We start from the raw sequence: 22,108 nt of genomic DNA on the forward strand, positions 1-22,108 counted from the left end.
GTTGAAAAATTAATTGCATGATGATTTGTTAATGTCTATCTGCCAGTTAGATTGTAAGCTATGTTACAGAAACTGACGGATTGAGCTGGCCAAAAAAAAAAAGGAAAAAAATGTAGTGATGTAAATACATTTTTTTTAAATTAATAAGCTTAACGTCAATAAAAACAAAGGATATGAACATATAATTCACAAGCACAGAGAAATACCAACGATCAATAAACATAGAAAGCGATGTTCCATCTCACTAGTAATCAGGGACATGCAAATCAAAATAACAAAGTATCACTTTCCTGCAACATTAATAATTAATTTATTCATAATTAATAATTGGTAATTTCCTATGTTGGTCAGAATAGGGGAAATGACCGCTGTCCTACAATGCTAATGGAGAATCATATTCATTCAGTGCTGATTGTGGGCAATTTGGAAATATCTATCAAAAATTTAATGGTGGACACTCTATAATCCAACATTTCTACATCTGACACAACCTTACAGTAATACACCCAACGTGAGTGTATAGAGTTCACTGCCGCCATTTTACAACAGCGAAAATTTATAAACTAACTAACTGTCCCTCAACAGGAAAACTGTTAAATAAATTGTTAGATTCATTCTGAAGAATATATACATCAGTTAAAAAAATAATACAGGGTCAAAACACTGTCAAATGAAAGAAACTGCAAACAAGGCAGGTAGCAGGAAAGAGAAATACTATAAATACACAGAATTTGTACATATGAAAATAATACATTATTCAGAAAGTCTTAGAAGGTGACAGTCTCATCAGTGAACACTTGGATTGGGGTAATGGGGGTGGGGCTTGGGAGGTAAACAAAAGGAGAGATTATTCATTTTTATTCCACTGGTTTCTATACTACCTGAATCATTTAAATTTTAACATACATTTTAACTACATTACATTTTCCTGAATTATTTGTGTAGTTCAAAACAGTTTAGTAAATTATTAGACTTAACCCAAATCCCATAGTGATTTGTGGTGGCTCATGAACTAGGATCAGGCTCCCTATCAGGAAGCGTTCTTTCCATTTTCCCAAACTGATTCAAATTTAATCCTGTAAATCTTGGCACAACTTAAACTGAAGCACCTCAGAGTAAGACACATTTTTCTAGACTACTCGTTGGTATAGCAGCTTGAGAACGAAACGGGGCAATGCCTCTTAAGCACTTTGCAAACTGCTTGCTGCATAAGTGCTCCATAAATGGTGGCTATTATCAGGAAGGGTCTCTAGAAATAGGGATTGTAGTGCGACAACAAATGCTTGTTTCCCAAACCATGTTTTCTCATCAGCCATGGTCAGCCTGAGAAAGTGTGTACACAGGGAGGTGCCCAAACATAACTCTTAACCTCCTACTCCAGATCGCTGTCAACAACCATACTTAAGATATTTTCAGTCCTGGAAATGACATGTTGGGATCCGCTTAAGTAAACACTTGTCTAATCCACATCACTTTCCATAGCTGTTTGCTTTGCAATCAAGTTAGCTTTAATCCATAAGTATCTGGAAGTGAATAAAGCCATCTCTCTGTTGTGCTGAGCTCTGAATGGATTCACTGTATATATACAGTTAAAAGACAATAATTGTATAATTTGATGATGGCATCGTCACTTTGCAGGCACTGTTCGGTTCTGATCGGACATCTAGAAGAAATTCCATTATCAGACTCTGATAGCATCTGAGAAGTGAGCTCTCTCACATCTACAGTGCTAGACAAATTCAGACCCATACTTGACAAGGAGCTTTGTATTACTTTTCATGTCATACCACTGTTACCCATGTATAGTTAGCACCTTATCTGTAGTAGGGGTCTTGCCTTCAAATGACAAACGAAAACCGCCTTCAACAATGGCTAGTATTCTCTCAGTCCTTTATGGGAATAGCAATCTTATGTGAGCTGCTAGGCAATGGTTTTAATACAGAACATGCAATGCAGATACATTATCAGTGTAAATGTTTCTCTCCTTACTCGCAGTGAAACTTTATGCTATGTTATTGAAAACTGTCCCAGTTTTGTACCAACCCTTTGCCATAAAAATTAATATGCTCAGCATTTGCTCAAGGTTTAGCTGCTGAAAACATGTCATTGACCATGCAAGACAATTTTAATTTACTGTGTTTGTCATTTAGTACCCTATCGTTTGCAGCTGAGAGAAAAAAAAAAGGCACTTAATAAATAATATAAATCATTTTTCTTACTGTCCCAAAATCTGATGAAGAATATTTTTCTAGGTGGCCAAACTAAAATACACACTAGCTACCAAGATATCCGGCTATGAATTAACCATGCTAATGTATGCAATTATTATCGTGCTTAGCTTTTTAAATATTCTCTGAAACTTATTTTGGCCTAGAAATACATTTCAGGTTTTGGTAAGGCAGAGGTACTACATGTACATTTTTATGTAAAAGATATTGTTTTTATTTATGTTTTTTTCTTCACTTAACCCCCCCCCCACACACACACACACTGTAACCCTATGTAAAATATATTTAATGACTGTTATGGCCCCCATCATCATCTAACAGAAGCTTCATATTCCTACAGGCCCCGGCCCCACCTATGGCTCTTGGAAACCACAGTTTAAATGGTTTTCTCTGACAGAACATAACATTCTTTGTACCTCTTGCCATATTCTCATGTACTATTTGATAAATGAGTTACTCAATACAGAAGGCAGGGGAAGTGTTACAAACCAAGTTCTTTGAGTATTTATATACTGTTTATTTTCAGTAACAAATAGGTCATATTTTCTCTGCATCAAGACAAGAGTAACTGTGGCCTCCTTGATCTGGAAAGGGTATGCATGTGAGTTCAGACAAATACTATTTGTTCTAATGCACACTATTAGTGTGCTTGAAACGCCCATACCTCTAAAGCGAAATTATATTTCCCATTTAGAAAGAGAAAAATTCTACTTATCTCTCCTTTTTCCTTGCTCTATTTCTTTGTTATTTCCAGGGTAACAGAGCGTTTCCTGGGGATTCACAACCAGCCAGAGAGAATCATCCTCCACATCCCCTCCCCGCCATGACGAACCTCAGGAGATGCCCGGTGCCTAGTTACTGCTTAATTACAGTTCCACTGGTTGTTAACTAAGAACTCAAGCTGCTTGGAAAAATTTTCTCCCTCAAGCAAGATTGCTTGCCATTAGTAAAACAATCAGTAGTAATTAAAAACCTCATTTTCAAATATAGTTCATAAGTTTTACATCAAGAAAATTGCTTCTTGTCTAATTCTCTTTTAAAATGCTGCCCAGAGAAAAGTAAAAGGCCCTTGAAACAAACAAACAAACAAACAAACAAACAAAAACTAAAGCCAAACAACAGCAGCAACAACAAGCCAAAATGCAATGACTGGGTTTCAAATAACAAAACTGCTCCAAATACGGATGAATCCAAAAAAGAGGTTTTTTGTCTTATTGACAAAAGTATCGAAAATACTTGATTGTGGATATAGTGCAAATATTCTGGCAGGGACCACTAGGCGCTATAATTATCTTCCATTTCAAGTTGTTGTGCCCAGATAGTCAAGGCAATCAAAATGTGAGGCACCCCCTAAAATAACTTTAAATGGATTTCACATTCTGCTTGGGTTCACATACTTCACACTCTTCCACTGTTCAAGAAGTAGCTATTCCAAAATCTCTGAACAGAGTAAAGATTAACTCCCCCAAATTGAAAAGTGTCAAGGAAAAAGAAAGAAAGAAAGAAAGAAAGAAAGAAAGAAAGAAAGAAAGAAAGAAAGAAAGAAAGAAAGAAAGAAAGAAAGAAAGAAAGAAAGAAAGAAAACAGAAATGTAGAAATGGTTATTTGATCAAGATCGAACAGAGAAAGGAGCCCCTTTTTCGAAACAAGTTGGGCGAACAACACCAGGTGCCAAAGCCTTTTAAGTAAATGGAAACTGGCCCAAATTTATTTTCAAACAAGATGAAAAGGTAGAGAAACATGTCTAAGGTCTGTGCACTGAGATCCGTTTCAAGAACACAAGTGGAGTTAACAGGAAACACTAGAGGGCGTAGTTGCATAGTGAAGCTCTTCTGACATCTAATTGGGGAAACGGATACCAATAGTCAGATGCTTGCTCCTATAAATCCTCAAGACCTGCCACTTCTGACTTGTTTTGAAAAGCACTGAACTTTTAATTGATGACCTAAACTTATCTATTACAAAGGCAATCAAGCAAATACAGAAAACCCAGATAAGGGCTCCGTGGAGAATGCTTACTCTCAGAATGATCTGTCTTCCCTCCTGCATATGTTTATAAATATGAATCTTACTCTCCATGAAATGACCATCACTTTTCTTCTGAATAAAAGATTCTTAATAACCCACTTTGCTTATGGCCTTTGAAAGCCATGGGTTGTGAGTTATGGATGACATTTCCCATCAAATTTAGGGAACTGATTATTCCATTTTGGTTGACTAAGTACCATAAGCTCAAACAGAGTGTCTCCATATTATTAAAAGTTTTCTGAAGAGAAGGAAGGAGTGTTTACCCTTCAAAACTCCTTTATATTCATATTCTCTGTCAATGGCAGAGATTCAAATAGATGGGCTGCCCAGCATCCAGTTCACTGATTAATGGAAGCCATTTATTCCAAATGGATTTTGGAAGCCCAGATGTCAGTTTCTGTAGCTCCAAAAGCAACATAAAAAGTCATTTACCCTCTTTTGGTCAATGCATGATTTTCATAGTGGCCAAGTATGTTCAGTATCTCTTAATTATATTATCTTGAAAATTACAGCCTCAAACATCCATTCTCCAAATAGCCAAGTTTCCTAGATGACAATCAGTTAGATGATGGAGCTTCTCTTCAAAACAATCCACCTCAGAAATTGTATGTTTGTCAACATCAGGATAAAATAAGCCCAATATTAGTTTTTTACTTGTTTTATTATCACTATATTTATAAAAATCATTATTAAAAATAATTATAATCCATGGGGCACCTGGGTGACTCAGTCGGTTAAGCGTCCAACTTTGGCTCAGGTCATGATCTCACGGTTTGTGAGTTCGAGCTCCACATCCGGCTCTCTGCTGTCAGTGCGGAGCCTGCTTCAGATCCTCTGTCCCCCTCTCTCTCTTCCCCTTCCCCATTCGTGCTCTCTTTCTCAAAAATGAGTAAACATTAAAAATAATAATTATGATGATGATCCAAGGGAACCTGGCTGGCTCAGTTGGTGGAGTGTGCTACTCTTGATCTCAGGGTCATGAGTTTGAGCCCCATGTTGGGCATAGAGATTACTTTAAAAATTATAATAATCCAAATTAGGCTGAATTTCTCATATATAATGGCATTTATTTAAAATCCTACCCCTTGAAAATTCTGTAGATCAAACAGTGAATGACTCAGGAAGAGCAAATTGATCATTTGTGATTCTAAAATACCTCTTTACTACTCTTCTTCTCTTTACATCCATCTGATTGCACTCTTTGTCCTTGCTCCTAAAACCAATGTATTGAATCTTCACCATAATATCCTGGATAGTACAGCGGATTGAGGGAATTGGCCACTATAAAGGCTTTTAACATATTGATGCAAATTATAAAACTATAAGCTATAAGTATTGACCTTTCCGGTTCCTAGAAAACTGAAACCCAGAATGAAATGTGTTTCAGTAGGAAAAGTAATCATTCACTAGCACACCCTATTTCTAGAAAGCCATAAATTTGAAAATTCTGTCAATCAAAGTCAAAGATCAGGGACTGGTAACCTTCCCTGACCAATGTACATAAAAACTTAACCACCTCTTCCCAAGATTTTATAGGTCTCCTTCTTTGCCCGATATTTTTTTCCTTAGCACTTGCTCCTAATTAGTTTGCTGATTATTTGATTTGCAATTTATACCTGTATAGCAACTGTCTCCCTCTCTGGGTTGTATGCCCTCTGAAGGCAGAGATTTTATTTCTTTCATTTACTTTTTTGTTCATCCCCTGCCCCTAGAACAGTGCCCATCAATTAGTAATTAAGTATTTGTTGGATTATTTAAAGAATGAATAAACAGCAAACACAAAAATCTGGCAGAATTGTATTTGTTACAACACTTGTTCTAATAAGGTTAGAAGTCAGGAATTAATGAAGCACAATCAAATGCCAACAACTTTGAGAATGCTACTTGATTTAACTTTCCCCAACAATATGATGGAATTAATATATATAATGTCACTGCTGGTCACACAACTTTTGTTAGAGGTTGAGCTAAAATTTGGACCCTGGTCTGCACACTGCTAAAGTCCATGCTTTTTCTATTGTATTATACTGACCCTCATATAATCTCAACCCCTCTAGAAGATGTGTAACAAATATTTTAAAGGATGGGTTTAAGTTACAAAGGCTAATTGTGTCAACATACTCTTACCCAGGACGCTCTGGAGACCTGGAAGAAGCAGTTGGATATGTATGAATGGCAGTAAGTATCTCCGTGATACTTGAAAAGCATAGAGTCCCAAAACTCCTCAATTACTCACACCAAGTCTCAGGTGATCAGGGAAAAAGAAGATGATGAAAAGTCACATAGTTCCTTCATGAATGGTGGGAGAGGACAACTGCACCAACACACAGATTAAGAGACTATTTGATTAGGGGTCTGAAACACTTAATCTCATGCAGTACATAATCACCATGATTGCAGAATCATAGAATCTCCTAAGCTGATAACTTCACAAAGAAAGCTAGCTCACCAACTCTTACTGATTTTTCATAAGGCTCTGTTTCAGGAATAACCATATGCAGGTTCAAGCTCCCTTAGCCAACAATCCTACCCTATGCTGTCTGCAAGGATACACTTCGGATTCAAAGACCAAATAGGTTGAAAGTAAAAGGATGAAAATGATATATATATATATGTATATATATATATATACATATATATATATATATATCCAAACAGTAATCAAAAGAGAGCTGGAGTGGCTATGCCAGTGATTGTTACCACAATATCAAACAAAAACAGACTTTAAGATGAAAACTACTACTACAGATGAAGGACATTTTGTCATGATAAAATGGTCAATCTCTCAAGAAGGTATAACACTCATAAACACATTTGCTTCTAATAACAGAGCCCCAAAATACAAAAAGCAAAAACTGACAGAATTGAAGAGGGAAACAGACAGTTCAATAATAGTTGGAGATTTCAATACCCCACTTTGAACTAGAGAGAATATCAACAGAAAATAGAAGCCTTGAACAACACAATCAACTACACCAAGCAGACATTTATAGAACCCACCACTCCACAGCAGCAGAATACACATGCTTCTCAGAAATGCATGCAACAGTCTCTGGGACAAACCATATGTTAGGCCAAAATCCCTTACCCAAAATACCTTAGGCCATATATGTTTCAAATTTTAAATTGTCCAGATTTTTAAAATAGGATACGGCACATTTTCAACATAAATGGAACATTCCACATCCTCAGCAGGGTCTATCTAGGTCAACATCCTATTTTCTAATCACAGTATCTCTACAGCAAAACATATGGATATTGACCTTAACTGATCGATAACAACTATCAATAGCTTCAGGTCAATTCAGATGTTCTATCATCAAATGAATTACAAAAATGAAAATAAAATTTAAACACCTGCTGCTTCTACTTTCAAGCATTTTTCAAGTGGATCCACTTTTTTTCATGTTTGCTGCCATCATGACCTACTGTTCTGTCCTTCCACCCATTCACCAAGGGAGCCTTCTAACAGCATTCTTGCCTCAGCCCAGCCTCTCTCCAACCCAGTCTCCACAAAGCAACAAAAGACATCACTCCACTGACTGAGACTTTCCAGAGCCTTCTGCCTGCCCTTAGAATGAAATGCAAATTCCTCATGAATGAGGAAATGCATGAATGAAATGCAAATGGCCTGAGTGGTGAAGTGCACCCCTGCTTCCCTGAAGACATCTATTTGCTCCTCCTCAGTCATGGTCCTCTTTTTACTCCCTCGAACATACCAGCTCTTTCCTACTCACAGTCTATGGTTTAGCTGCTCTCCCTTTCAACATGCTCTTTAGAGTTTTTCAAAGGTGGGATTATCATCAACCTTTATGTCTAAGCTCAGATGTCATTTCCTCAGGAAGACTTTCCCTACCCCTTCTATCTAGATGGACTTCGGCTTCCCCATAATTTTTTTTAATAAACTGAATTTTGGAGCAGTTTTCGATTTACAGAACAGTTGCAAAGATAGTGTAAAGCGTTCCTTTGTACCCTGCACACAGGTTCCCTCACTGTTAACATCTTACATCACCCTGACACATTGGTCACAATTAATATGCTAACAGTGGTGCATCACTTATTAACTAAGCTCCACACTTCACTAGGACTTCACTAGTTCTTCCCCGATGTCCACCTTTTTCTGTTCCAGCATCCCATCCAGGACACCACCGCATTACATTCAGTCCTTACATCTCTTTAGCTCCCTCTGGTCTGTGACAGTTTCTCAGGCTTTCCTTGTTTTTCCTTCGCAATGTGGAAGGGGCACTTGTAGACTATCCCCCAGTTTGGTTTGCGCTGATGGTTTTCTCATTATTAGACGAGGTTAGAGGTTTTTAAGAGGAAAACCATAGAGGTCAAGTAGTCTCATCACAACATAACAAGGGCATATGTTATGAATATGACTTATCATGCATAAGTTTAACATAAACCTAGATAAGGCAGAATTTGCCAGGCTTCTCCACTGGAAGGCTACTCCATTGGCTCCTCCCACCCTATAACCAATCTACTCTTGGGAAACAAGTCACTAAATACAGCCCACACTCAAGGGGGGCACAGAGATGCGCCTCCCCTCCCGGAGGGGACAGTAAGCAAATAAATTATTCGGCATTCTTCAGTTAGGGAGATTTGGCTCTTTCCCCCCATTCACTTATTTATCACTTATTTATATCAGTATGCATTCATGGCTGTTCATATTGTAGTTTGAGTTATAATCTTATACTACATCATTTATTTCATTCCTCAAATTGTTCCAGATTTTGCCACTGGGGGCTCTTTCACGTTGGCCCTTGTGTCCCTTTGCTGTGCCTCCACCCTTTGGTTTCTGGGCACTTCTTGACTTTCCAGCACAAGCCACTCCAGACCCACCTTGCGTAAGAATAAGCATTCTGTATGTGACTCGTTCCTTTTATTGGAAAATGGTACTGGAAGCTAAGATCTGGCGCTAGGTGAGTTTGTTTTTACTGGAGTGTCACTACTGTTAGGCCTTCTCAACAGACAGAGCTGGGCAATGGATAGGCGTATACTAACCCATGCATAAGCACATAGCTATAAATAGTTGTATCTATCTTAAGCAAAACATGAATTTGTACTGATGTCTCCAACTCTAATCCAGCACCACATGGCTGAGTCTAGTTTGCCCTGTTTTAGTCACTCACTTTATTTCCATTAGAAGTATTCACAGAATCTATAATTACCTAGTTCTTAAAATTTATTTGCTTATTTGTTTATGGTCTGTCCCTCACCATCAAGGATTTAAAATAAGAAGCAGAGGTTTGCCTGTTTTACCTAGCTCCTGGGTTTAAAACAGTGCCTGCTATATGATAGAAGTTAATATGTTGAATGCATGAGAAAATAATCGACAGAAAAGTATTAATTATATAATTCTTAGTAAGAAATAACAAAGATGAAATATTTTGAGGCTACCCCTTGACACAAGTGAAGTCATCTTCTAGACCAAAAATACACATATTAATCCATTGCTATGCCCTGTTATATCAATAATCTCCACACATTCATCATCACTTAGCATTGAAATTTTCCCTACAAGCAACTCAAGAAATGGTTAGTTTTCTCCTCCTAAAGTTTACTATAGTAGAGCTTAATCATGTCCAAAATGAAAGTAGCATATTTCTGTCTCAAATGTCCTTATCTGTAACAGATACTACCTTCAGGCTCAGTAGGGTGTAGGTCAGAGAGAAGAGGTGGGCAGGAGGTAGGGAGATTAGTCACCCATTGTTATGTGTTTCACCAAATTAGTCAAACAAGTTTCAGTATCCAAGCATCTTTCCCACCATATTCTAAGAACCACGTGTCATCCAAATGTACCCAACAAATCTTGACACAATTAGTTGTAATCTTGTTGGCTTAGCATTTTTTTTCATTTCTTTATACTACTTAAATTGCTGAGAAGTCTTATCTAGATTCGAAAATGACTTTAATAGAAGCCTTAGCAGCAGGACTGAGAGGCCCTCATGAAGGGTACAAGAAAGCAGTTTCAGAAGGATGAAAAGGTGGTTTTACATCCAAGATTTCCTTTCAACTTCCATGAGCGCCTGTGTGATTCAGTCGGTTGAGTGTCTGACTCTTGATTTTGGCTCAGGTCATGATCCCAGGGCCATGGGATTGAGTCCCATGTTGGGCTCCGTGCTGAGTGAGCGTGGAGCCTGATTAAGATTTTCTCTCTCTCCCTCTGCCCTCCCCTGCTGTCATGTGCTCTTTCTCTAAATAAAATAAAATAAATTAAATTAAATTAAATTTAAAAAAAAGGATTTTCTTTCAACTTCCAGATTTGAGCTTGGGAATGCTTGATCCTAGGGGATACAATGTGGGTAAGAATAGATAACCCTTCCTCTCCAAAGGACTGGAGCTTCCGCTAAAAAAGTAAGGGGATAATGTTGTCAAGAAAATAAGAAAAAGATGGAATGAGCATGAAACAAATATTTACTGAATGTTCCATGTATTCCTAGTAAATCCTGTGCTTTTTTTCTATTCTACTATAAATATTTTATGTTCTTTATTTTTTCTTTAAATTAATAAGAGATTCCTTACATACATATTTATGTAAAAAAATTGCAAATGTAACATAGAAAAGAAGTTAATACTGGGGAGTGAGGGGGGGGGAGAGAAAAGAAAAAGTACTCCCCTGTGGCTTCTAGAATATTCTTTCAACAAGAATATAAGTAAAATTCCCTGATACTTGTGAGAGAGGTTATCATTCTTAAAAATCTTTTTTGGAGGTGCCTGGGTGGTTCAGTCTGTTGAGCGTCTGACTTTGGCTCAGGTCATGATCTCACAACTCCTGAATTCGAGCCTTGAGTCGGGCTCTGTGCTGATGGCTCAGAGCTTGGAGCCTGCTTCGGATTCTGTGTCTCCCCTCTCTCTCTGCCCCTCCCCCACTTGCACTCTGTCTCTCTCTCTCCAAATAAATAAATATTAAAAAAATAATAAAAACAAAATCTTTTTTTTAACAGGCTGAACCAACCAAGGAGAGCCTGTATAAATTTCTTGAAGAAATAGTTCCTTGTTTATTTGAACTATATCGTAACTCAGAGTCAGGACACAAATGAGTATCATGGCACAAGATCAAGTCCATATATAACAAAGGAGCGCCCAGAGGGTTCCTGTAATAAGAGCTAGATGCCTATGGGAGGGCCTCCTGTGCCCAAGTTAAGCTTTGGCCACTTGCACATAATTAGCATACCAAAATGAGAAAGGAAACCAAAGGGCACATGAAGGCAATGAAACTCTATTATTATGATAAGAACACACTGCCCAAGTTTTAGCCAAGAGAACTGATATAAGAGATAAACACTGGAGAGAAAGCAGGTTTTCAGACGCTAGTCCCCAGAGCATACCACGCCTAAGAGGAAGGACAGAAATCCTCCGTAAATTCTCTTCTGGGCTCTGCCTGTATAGAAATGCTTCCGGTTTGGGCCACGTCTTCCTACGTGAGCTGCTTCGTGCTGGGGCGCCATCCACCTCTACTTACACGGGACCTCATCGGGCTAAGTCACGTAGAACAGCTGTTGAATTGTAAGTTGCGCTCTGGCAGGGACCATGTGGTCAAATATCCAAGGATACAGAAAGCACAAGCCATAGCGCAGTCTTTCCTGGAGAGACCCCAGGGACCACCATCCATTTACTCGTAATTATAGGCGATTATCTCCTGCCGGTCCACTCCCTGCTGCTACCAACGTCAGAAGCACACTTCCTCGGTCGCACCATTCTACTCTTACAGGGTCCGAAAATAGAAGGGAACCTAGTTTGTCACATCGCAGTAAAGCCACGTGCCAAGCAGGAAATGAGCAAGGAGAAAAGAGTCTGTTCTCTTCCTCCGTGTCTCTCTGTGTTGGAGTATTGTTATCACCGGTAGAAAAGCACTTTGGGAGTTACATCACAACTGTACAAACCGTTTGTCAAAAAAAAAAAAAAAAAAAAATTCACCTTGTTTTTAGCCAGGTGACAGATTCCACGCCAAAAGAGTTGTACCACATAGAACGTTCTTAGCAGCTCATCTATACCCATGATCATACAGCAAAATTTCCGGCAGATTATTCAGATTCTCTGAACAAATGCTAGATGAAATCCTTCAACCAGTGACAACCTCAAGAAAGCAAGTGTGTCACACGTGGGTAATTTCACATTTACAGAGTCTTTTTTCATGACATTTTATTTTGTGAAAAGAGCAGACATGTCTCTCTGGAACCTTTTGTGGGGTTTTTTTTTTCCTTTCAATTTTAGGCTTTTAAAAATAGATCTCTGTATTACTCTTAAGGCTTTTTCCTGTGGTCTGAAGAACTGAACATACTTGCCCGAACAGCTTCAGAAGAGAATTATTAGAAAAGCAACTTAAGAACAAGCTGAAAACTCACAGCCAATAGATGGCTGACGTGCCAGCATCGAACACACGTTCGATCATTTTCCTTGAGATGTATTCTCACTGCACAAATATGAACATGGCCCCCTGGTTCTGTTCATCCTACTAAGACACTCGTTCATTCATTCATTCACTCATTCGTACTACAAATAGCCACTGAATGACCACAAAGCGACCAAGAAAGAGAAGCTTTCCCAAACTCTGTTGAGCTGTGTTACAGAATTTCTTCCCAAACCCCTCCCACTCACTGATAAGCTTGTCCTCCCAGAAGGCAGGCTTGGAAATCCCAATCAAACTCAACAACATTTTGAAACATTCAAAAGTGGGTGTTCTAAGCATACCTGTTGGGCTGCAGATAGCCTGGGAGGACCTGCTTTAGGGATGGATCTGCTAACACTCTCCAAAATGCATTCTACAACTCAAAGGGACAAGAAGGTGGCCTACTCCAGGGACACTGAGGGCTTCTTCTGGGATGTCTCCGCCTTCTGCTTCTAACTTAACTGAAGCAGCTCCTGGAAATGGAGGCTTTGAGTTCAATACAACCAAGAAACTGTTCGGAAGAAACAATGGTTTTAATATTTAGGGTAAAGTTGATAGCATTTTGTTATGGAGATACAGTCCCACGATTTTCTGAACGATGTAAGTGTATGATGATTTCACTCAAAATTACAAAGAAACATATAAAAATCTGGGGACACTTCACCCATCTCATTTTCTAAGAGGTCAGAAAATACCGAAGTCCATGTTGATACTTAATTTTTTAAACTGGGGGTTGGCAAACTACTGTCAAACCCATGTGGGCTCAATCCAGCTGGTAATCCACCTCTTTTTGTGGTGCCCACAAGTGTTTACATTTGAAACGTTAGGACAGTAAAATATAGGGCCTATATTTTAGGCCCTCAGAGCCTAAAGTTTACTGTCTGGACCTTTACGGAACAGATTTGCTGACCTCTGGTTTACATACCAAGATTAATGTTATCAAATGAAGACATTCTGGAGCCATTGCAAGGTTCCTCTACCCAACCACTACCCAATTTTCTTGCCACCGTAAGTTGCTTTAACCAAAAAGTCTGCCCAGTTCCACCCCAGGTTGGCAGCGGCGGTGGGGGTGGGGGGTTCCTCTTCCAAGGGCAACTGGGGAGGGGCCAAGAAAGTGAAGAAGAGAGGGGTATCAAAATAGAAATACACTTAACCAGAGCTAGGAAGTGTAGAAAAGCAAATGGGTATAGAAGACAGTTCTGGAAAGTACCACCATCCAGGCAACATCATCCCAGTCTTCTTTTGGTAAAGGGTAAAGGTCAACACCAGCACAAGATGCCTCAATGGACTCCATCTGTTTTGACTGCCATCTCAGAACCATCTGGCCTTGAGACAAATTGTAACATCACTGTACCCGTGGCCTACACAATAAATAAGATGGCTTATAAGTAGTACACAAAGTATAATTTACATATTTTATTCAGCAGAGAATCATTAATCTGTTCCAGTGAGTAAAATGAAGATTCATGTGTTTTGAGAATTAGTAAGCAAATGGAACAAAAATAATTTCAAAGGCAAGCAAATTGCCTCATGATGTGTTCTTTGTTTATTTTGACATTTTTAATTACCTATAAAATATGCCAACATATGCATTTAAATATTACATTTTAATGTTGTTTCTCAGTTGTTCAGGCATGGTAACGAAAAGCTTCTCCTCAGCTTGCCATTTGCTATTAAGCCCGCAGCGAATGTTAGTAAGAGAGCAGGGGTTAGAGAAAACCAGAGAAAGGGCGGTTCACCATGTCAGCCAGGTGGTATGTATGCAGACATTTTTTTTTTTTTTAATGTTTATTTATTTTTGAGACAGAGAGAGACAGAGCATGAACGGGGGAGGGGCAGAGAGAGAGGGAGACACAGAATCGGAAACAGGCTCCAGGCTCCGAGCCATCAGCCCAGAGCCCGACGCGGGGCTCGAACTCACGGACCGCGAGATCGTGACCTGGCTGAAGTCGGACGCTTAACCGACTGCGCCACCCAGGCGCCCCTATGCAGACATTTTTAACCCATAAAAGGAAAATGCCTTGAAGTATTTTGAAGTATTTTGAAGTATTTCAAATGACAGCATGCAAAAGCGATACAGTTCATGCTCTGAGGTCTTCTTACTACATGTTCAAAATCACACTTGATTTTCTATAATAACTTGTCAACTTCTCCTGCTGTGTGTCAGCTACATCACGAGAATGACTGCATCACTTCTGAAGGTAGACCACCCCTCCCGTGACACAGCCCCACTCGGGAAAATAACGACCACAGAGTCCTCAAGAAGTTAAGGTTCTATAAACGCTGTACAGATAAGGTCTGGAACATTAGCCAAGAGGGACCCACCTGGTGCCAACTTCCTCTCTAATTCAAAACTGTCATGATGAGCCCCGGGGTTTTGAGAATATGGGTAGAAATGAAAACCGCTCTCAAGTCGTTCTCCCTCCTAGGAGACTTTGAGTCATTTTTACTGCTATGAGAAGACCTGTTGCTGACAGCACACTGAGTGTTGAAAGGCAAAGCAGTAAGGGAAATGCTGATAAAAAATGTTACAGGCTAGTAAAAATGTCCAGGGGCCTAATATTCACAAAGGTATATGGCCCCCATGCAACTTTCAACACTGTCCGAGGCAAGTTCCTTCCTAGCCCTTTCCTTTGGTACTTGAAGTAAGGGGGGAGAAGGAAAGCTGATGGGCACCACCATTCACTCTGACTGAGGCTCAGCCCAACTGCCTGTGCCTCTTTGTGATTGCCCCCCAGGGATCTCTGGGGCTTCTCCAACCTCCTCTTGCTCCCAGGCACACCCCACTCAGTAGGGGCATTTCCAAAGTGTAAACAAATGACTCCTGAGAAAATGAATCGCACTAGTCTGTGCCTGGCCACCTGTGGAAGCATCTCATAACTCCTGATTATGAGTAGACTCCAATAAGGACCCATGGGGAGGGATATTATCTCTGGAGCACATACGCCCTTGTGTGCTGAGATTGTTATATAGCATAACACCTGATTCTTAAAATGCTGTTTATTCATTATGTACAAAAATAAATGTGTTCAGACATTGAGATGTGCTCTCGAAGAAAAAGTGGGGTGTAAACATCCAGGGATAAAGAGTGATATGGAAAGAGAAGTCATTAACTTCACTTTGGTGACAAGAGATTGAAGGAAACAACAGGGACCTGTGAGTGACTGAAGGTCCCCATCTGTTAGCTGAATGAACAAGTAATAATAATCAAAGCTAACATTAAAATGGTACCTACTATGTACTGGGCACTATTCTTAGCACTTTGCATATATTTATGTATTTAGTCTTCAAAATAATGGATAAAATAGATGCCATTATGATCTATTAAAGATGACTTAACTGAGGGCACCTAGCTGGCTCAGTCGTAAAGCCTATGACTCTTGATCTCAGGGTTGTGCGTTCTAGCCCACATTGGGTATAGAGATGACTTTTAAAAAAATGAGTTAACTGAGGCACAAAGAGTTAAGTAATTTGTCCAAGGTACCTTCCATTTCTAGTGTATTTTCCTATGTTTAAGGAGTGAGGTCTTTTATAACAAGTCTTAAGATTCTCCTACCATATGTTACCAAATAAATGTTCTCTCTTCAACCGTCTATATTCCTTGCAAAAAGCACTGAAAGAATTCAGAACCTTGAATATAGCTTAATTAATGTCACCAGCATCTCAAGATAAAATTGATCTTCTATGTCCTTAGATTCCACTAATTTTATACCATAGTATGAGATTCAAAACAATTAGCTTTTACTCTTAAGATATTATTAATGCGTCATCTTGAATATGCTAATCAATAAAATAGATTCTGCAAGTAGGTAGGAGGGTAAATGCATGTTAATTACTTGGAATGTCTTAATTAACTCCACTGCTAATGATACAGCAATTAAGGCTTAAATATGTTTAGAGGATACATCCGTTTTCTACTGGGTCATGTTGCTGAGAATCGCTAAAACCCAATGGAATGGAGAGTTTTAGACCCAAATTCTCAAAGAATTCTAATCTCAATGAGAAAAACAAGTAAAACTAAAGTTCTAGACTCACTGCCACATGTTTCCCTCGCACGTACACCTGCTTCTGGTTAGCTATTCTTTTCCCTTCTCGGTCCCCATATTCCTCTGAGCACCAGGAGGTACCTCATGGTAATAATCACTTCTGGAAGTGCTTGGGGGTCTGCATCGAGCACCACTGATGAGTCAACCTCCTATACATTTTTTCAAGCTTGTTTTTTATTTCTGAGCCCTGGGAGGGGAGTTATGATGGTGCCTGTGGACCTATCTGGGCCTAGTGAGTACTTAATACAGAGACCAGGATAGTTAGAGCCATTTTAGAAACTATCTTTTATTGTGGATTAAAGATAGCCACCCTCTTTAAAAGAAGGACAGACTCCAAAGGCGGAGTCTATTTTCCCTCCTCTGAATGTGGGCCGGTCCTGTGACTTGCTTTAATCAAGAGAATACAACATTCATGCAACTGTACTTAAGCGATCTGTAACTTCTGCTTTCATGTGCTTGGAACTCAACAACCTCTTGTGAAAAATCCAAGTCACGTGGGAAGAGAACCGAGGTGCCAGGTGACAGCCCCTAATGAGCTTCCAGCCAACAGCCAGCACCAAGAACAAGTCACATAAGTGAGCCACCTTGGATGTTCCACTCTAGTCAAACCTCTGGATGACTCCAGCTCCAGACTGACACCACATATGGAGAAGAACCTACGAGCTGACTTCGATCAACCCAGACTCTGAAGAGATAATGTGATTGTTGTTTAAACCGGTAAGTATTTGGGGTGCTTTGTTATGCAACAAGTAGTCAAAGCCTTTCTACACCCTGTTAGAGACCCAGGCTAAAAACCAGCTCCTGATGGACTCAGCATAACACAGGATAAGCCATGATAGGCCCAGAAATGGCCATGATGGATTTGAGAACACTTTCCAATATGCGACGTGGTGACTAAGACCATGGACCTTAGAGCCAGCCTGACTAAATCTGAATCCTGGCCTTTGATTAGATATGTACCTAGTAGAAGTTATATAACTTTTCCGTGTCTCAGTTTCCATTTGTGTAAAACAGAGATAATACTTTTCCCTACCCTCGTAGGAAGATTAAATATCAGTATCAGCATATGTAAAACACTTAAACAGTGCCTGGCACAGAGTAAGTGTTCAGCAAATGTTCTCTATTAATATTATTATTTATCCTCTCTTCTGTTCTACATCCAAGGAACCACCCACTCACAGCTACAGAGGGCTCTATACTTAAGACATACGTAACCTTCCATACTTAGACGGATGTGGAAAGAAGAGGAGTGCCACAGCATACTGCCTGTTTGATCCTACACCATGAAGAAATGGATTTCTGCCAGGTCATAAAAGCATGAATGTGATAAACGCTAAATCTGATCGGCCTCACACCAGCAAGGGAGAAAACCCAAAAATCAGAGTAAATGCTCAGTTTGTAGGTCATCCGTAACAGAAATGTCAGACGATTAATAAAACTTTATCTGAGAATAACCTGCTCCTAGGTAGAAGAATCCACACTTTAGGAACTTTATAACTGATTTCCACTCATTAAGAGCACTGAGCTTTATATGCATATGACATAGTCCTGGAGTGCTATTTCTCAGGCATGTTCTGTGCTATCATTATCAGACTTATATCAACTTTGTTTCTAAATATTATTTGGTCGTTAACTCTACCAAACAGGTCAGGTTGCAGAGCAGGGCAGAATCCGCATGTGTCGTAATAAAATTAGTTCTAGTGTATTAGTAACACTGGGTTCATTTTGGTTTGGGGTTTTCGTTGGTTTGGTTGTTGTTGTTTTGATTTCATATCATATACACATTTTGAGGAACTGCTTTTGTTAAAATGACACTGAATGATTCCTTTTATGAATGAAACAAAACATAGTAGCAATCACTTCATTTTGCTATAGAATTAGTAAGCAGTATTTTTTTGTCCTAGCCCTTTGTCTCTTCTGCATTTTAAAATTACATCAAGGACCTATTTCTATTTACTTCAAAATTAATCATCCCACGTGAATTAAGATATAGTAGCCATAAGTTCTTTAAATACTTAGCATTCTGTTTGAACTCTTGAACATCTGGTCATGGTACTTCTCATGGGACTTTTCCACTGGAGGTCCAAAGCTGCCCCTTTCCCATCTCCCCCATGTTTCTAGTCATAGAATTATTGTAGATCCAATTATACGACTCTTATCCTTGTATCTGGACACGGTTCCATGTGTTTTTCAAGACAGCTACGATATATCCATAAATTGATACCCAAGTAGTTCAATCAATTAGAGGGCCTGGGAAAATGTGTTAGCTTTGTGCCTATCTTCAGCACGATAACATCACTCCTCCACATTAGTTATTCTTCTTTCCAAATTATTTATAAGCCTTAGGTCAACTTGAAAAAATTCATATTTCATTTCATGCCTGCTAATCATGCTTCAAATGGTGACTATCAGAGATGCAAATTAATTGCAAACCATATGAAGGATGCACAAATTAAAATCTATGAAATTTAAATTATGAAAGCAGTAGTGTATCAGCTTCCAGGTCCCCCTGCGATCACTAACAGTCTCACTTATTGTATATTATTCAATGCAAGCTGCATTTGTTGATGTAAGCAGAAATAGAGAGATTTTATGACTTTCTTCCCCTCCTAACTTTTCCTTTTTCCTCTTCCTTCCATTTGTCTTCCTTTGTCCCTGTTTTGAATCTCCACTTTTATGTTTGCCTAACTTCAGCTCCAGGTTACTACCAGATCTCATCAGTCACACACTATTCTGCATTAATTTAATAAATCATTTTTAATATTTTCAATTTTACATCCCACCGATCGATTCAAAGAACCTGAATCAGCCCCACCATAAAAAAATGAAAGCCTATTTTTCCAAGGGCATTTGTAGGGTTATGGCAATTGTGTTTTATGTGATTATACACAAAAAGTTTAAGAATATACACAATTTCAGTGGTATTGAGAGTAACAGTTGGGAATACCTCTGAATCCACTATGTACTTGAACACAACAAATAATCAAAGTAGCCAAAGCTTCTAAATGTAACATCATACGAAAAAGAGCCTAGTTAAGTGAAGAGCCTAGTTTTCAGATTAAAACTAAAAGACTCAACTAAAGTTTCCAGACTAGTAAAGTTTTACTTTACATGCATGTGTTTTCCATCAATGCAGCCCATTCATGGCTTCAAAGCTTCAATTAACAAAATATTATAAAAATAGTGTAACATGTCCAATTAATAAAATCGATTTAACTGAAGTATTTCACAGGTTACCAACCTGTCCTTTTAGAAGCAAAGATGGGTATCATTTTATCGAAGAGCAACAAATTAATAATGGAAACCATTTGAATAAAATGTCTCTTGAGTTCCTCAGATTAAAAAGTGTCACAGATTTTTCAAAGCACAACTCAACAAATTCTTCATCTTGGTTTTATTTTGATTTGCATAAAATGTTTTTGGGTAGCATTATGTCGGCATCCTTCATAATAACTAAACTCAAGTGCACACATGTTTAGCAAGATCATTTCAGGAAAAAGAAATGTCACCGATGTTTACCTGGCAAGGCTGTTTCATTTTAATGGCTATGACATGGTATCTGTAACAGCAGAGCTCACAGGTCCAGGAACCCCTCTCACTGATCCATTTCAGCAGGCACAGCTGATGTGTGTACCGAACGGATCCGTCACATCGGCAGGGATTTAACAACTCCCCCTGTAAAGATAACACAGGTGAATATCTGTACTTGTGCCTCTACTTAAAAAAACAAAACAAAACAAACAAACAAACAAAAAAAAACCTAACACTTGCTTTCTTTTCTTTCAAAGCCATTTACCCAGATGGATACAAGCATCAATCTACATGAGAAAATTAAATTAAATTTTTATACTTCTGATGGGAATGAAACTACAATCTTAAAACTATTTCAAAGATATTGCTTGATGTTATGACATAAATGTTCTACCAACACACAAAATGTCTGCAAGATATAGCTCCCAATACCCTTGGGGGAAAGCTGTACTATTAAACCTCTTTAATAACTTTTAAGTGGATGGTCAGATGCATTTCCTCTGCAGTTATTCTTAATCATTGCTAAAGAAGAAATGCATGGCATCCCTGAAAGTAGCTTGCAGTAGGGTTATGCTTTTATTTTTTCTAAATGTAGCATCATAAATATTGACTTAGGGCACTATATTCCTGAAAGCCTGCATATTCTTATGCAATTTCCTTACTTTTAAAAATACTAAACCTAATGTTTTCTCAGACCACACACTTTGTAAGAGGTATATTATCCTGCTGCCTCCATGATCACTCTCACAGAAGTTTGCATGTACCTCTACAGAGTTTATAATGTTAGAATTATGTTTCTAACAAAATAAAAAATAAGTTATTAGCTAAATACTCTTTCTTTCGCAAGGTCAAAGTACATTCCTATTTCTCTTGTAAACACTGTGACATGCTTTTCACATCAGTGAGTCAACATAATTTGCAATATGTAAAGCCCCTGCCCTTTTTGGTTTTGACGTGACTCACCCCCAGTTTGTATTCTAAGACTCTCTGCCTCCGTAGGCATTTGTGGAAAAAGGATTTGTTTCTATCTATAAACCAAAATCCATGTAGCAATTCACAAAGGAGATACTTATGACTTTATCATTAAAGCACCTGAGGAATGTGTAACTGTAAAACCAGGTAAGAAAAATTAAGTGCAGACCCAATTAAACCCTGCATTCGCCACCGGGACATTCTCATTTGCCTTGACAGAAAGGGAAAAGGGAACCCAGGTAGCTGCCGCTGAGTTGGCTGGACTGGACCAGCCGGGCTGGAGAAGAGCCGGGAGGCGAGCGCTGTCCATGGTGCTGAAAGGTCGACCGTCCTGGGCAGGCGCCGGTCCAGCTCGGACCGGAGCCCACCGCCGGCACCTCCGGGGTCCCGCAGGGCCTTCCTTACCTGCTCGGCGCCCTGGAAGCAGATCTTGCAGATGGGCTGGTGGTGCTGGTGCTGGTGCCCGGCGCGCTGGTCGCCACCGCCGCTGCTGCTGCTGCGGCTGCTACACACCGAGCGCGTCTCGGGCTGGTCGCTGGCGCCCCGCCGCTCGCCCTCCCCGCCCGCGCCGGCCTCAGGCTCCCCGGGGACGCCCTTCCCCGCCGCCGCCTCGGGGACCGCCGCCTCGGGAAGGAGCCTCGGACCTTCCCCGGAGTCGCCAGCCGCCGACACCTCCTGGCCGGCGGGCGGCAGGGGCGCGGGAGGCGGCGGCAGCTCGTCCGCGCCCCGGCGCCGCGGGACCACCTCCGTCGGCGGCTCGTCTGGTCCCGCGGCGCGCTCGGGGGATGCGGGCGGCGCGGGCGGAGGTGGCAGGTAGCGTGGGGGCGCGGGGACCGAGGCCGGCTCTCCCGGCGGCTGCGGCGGCGGCGGGGGAGGCGACGGGGGCGGCTCGGTGTCCCCGCTTTCCG

At 39.9% G+C, this 22,108-nt stretch overlaps 1 protein-coding gene across 1 annotated transcript in view; it reads right to left on the bottom strand.

Annotated features, from left to right (window-relative positions):
* MARCHF11 (membrane associated ring-CH-type finger 11) overlaps positions 1-22,108 on the bottom strand; it is a 103,232-nt gene that overhangs the window by 80,946 nt on the left and 178 nt on the right. Inside the window, 2 exon segments of the mRNA XM_058716019.1 lie at positions 20,217-20,372; positions 21,606-22,108. Of these exon segments, the coding sequence (XP_058572002.1) occupies positions 20,217-20,372; positions 21,606-22,108 (659 nt within the window).

This window comes from Neofelis nebulosa, chromosome 1, assembly GCF_028018385.1.
Source record: "Neofelis nebulosa isolate mNeoNeb1 chromosome 1, mNeoNeb1.pri, whole genome shotgun sequence".
Taxonomy (NCBI): domain Eukaryota; kingdom Metazoa; phylum Chordata; class Mammalia; order Carnivora; family Felidae; genus Neofelis; species Neofelis nebulosa.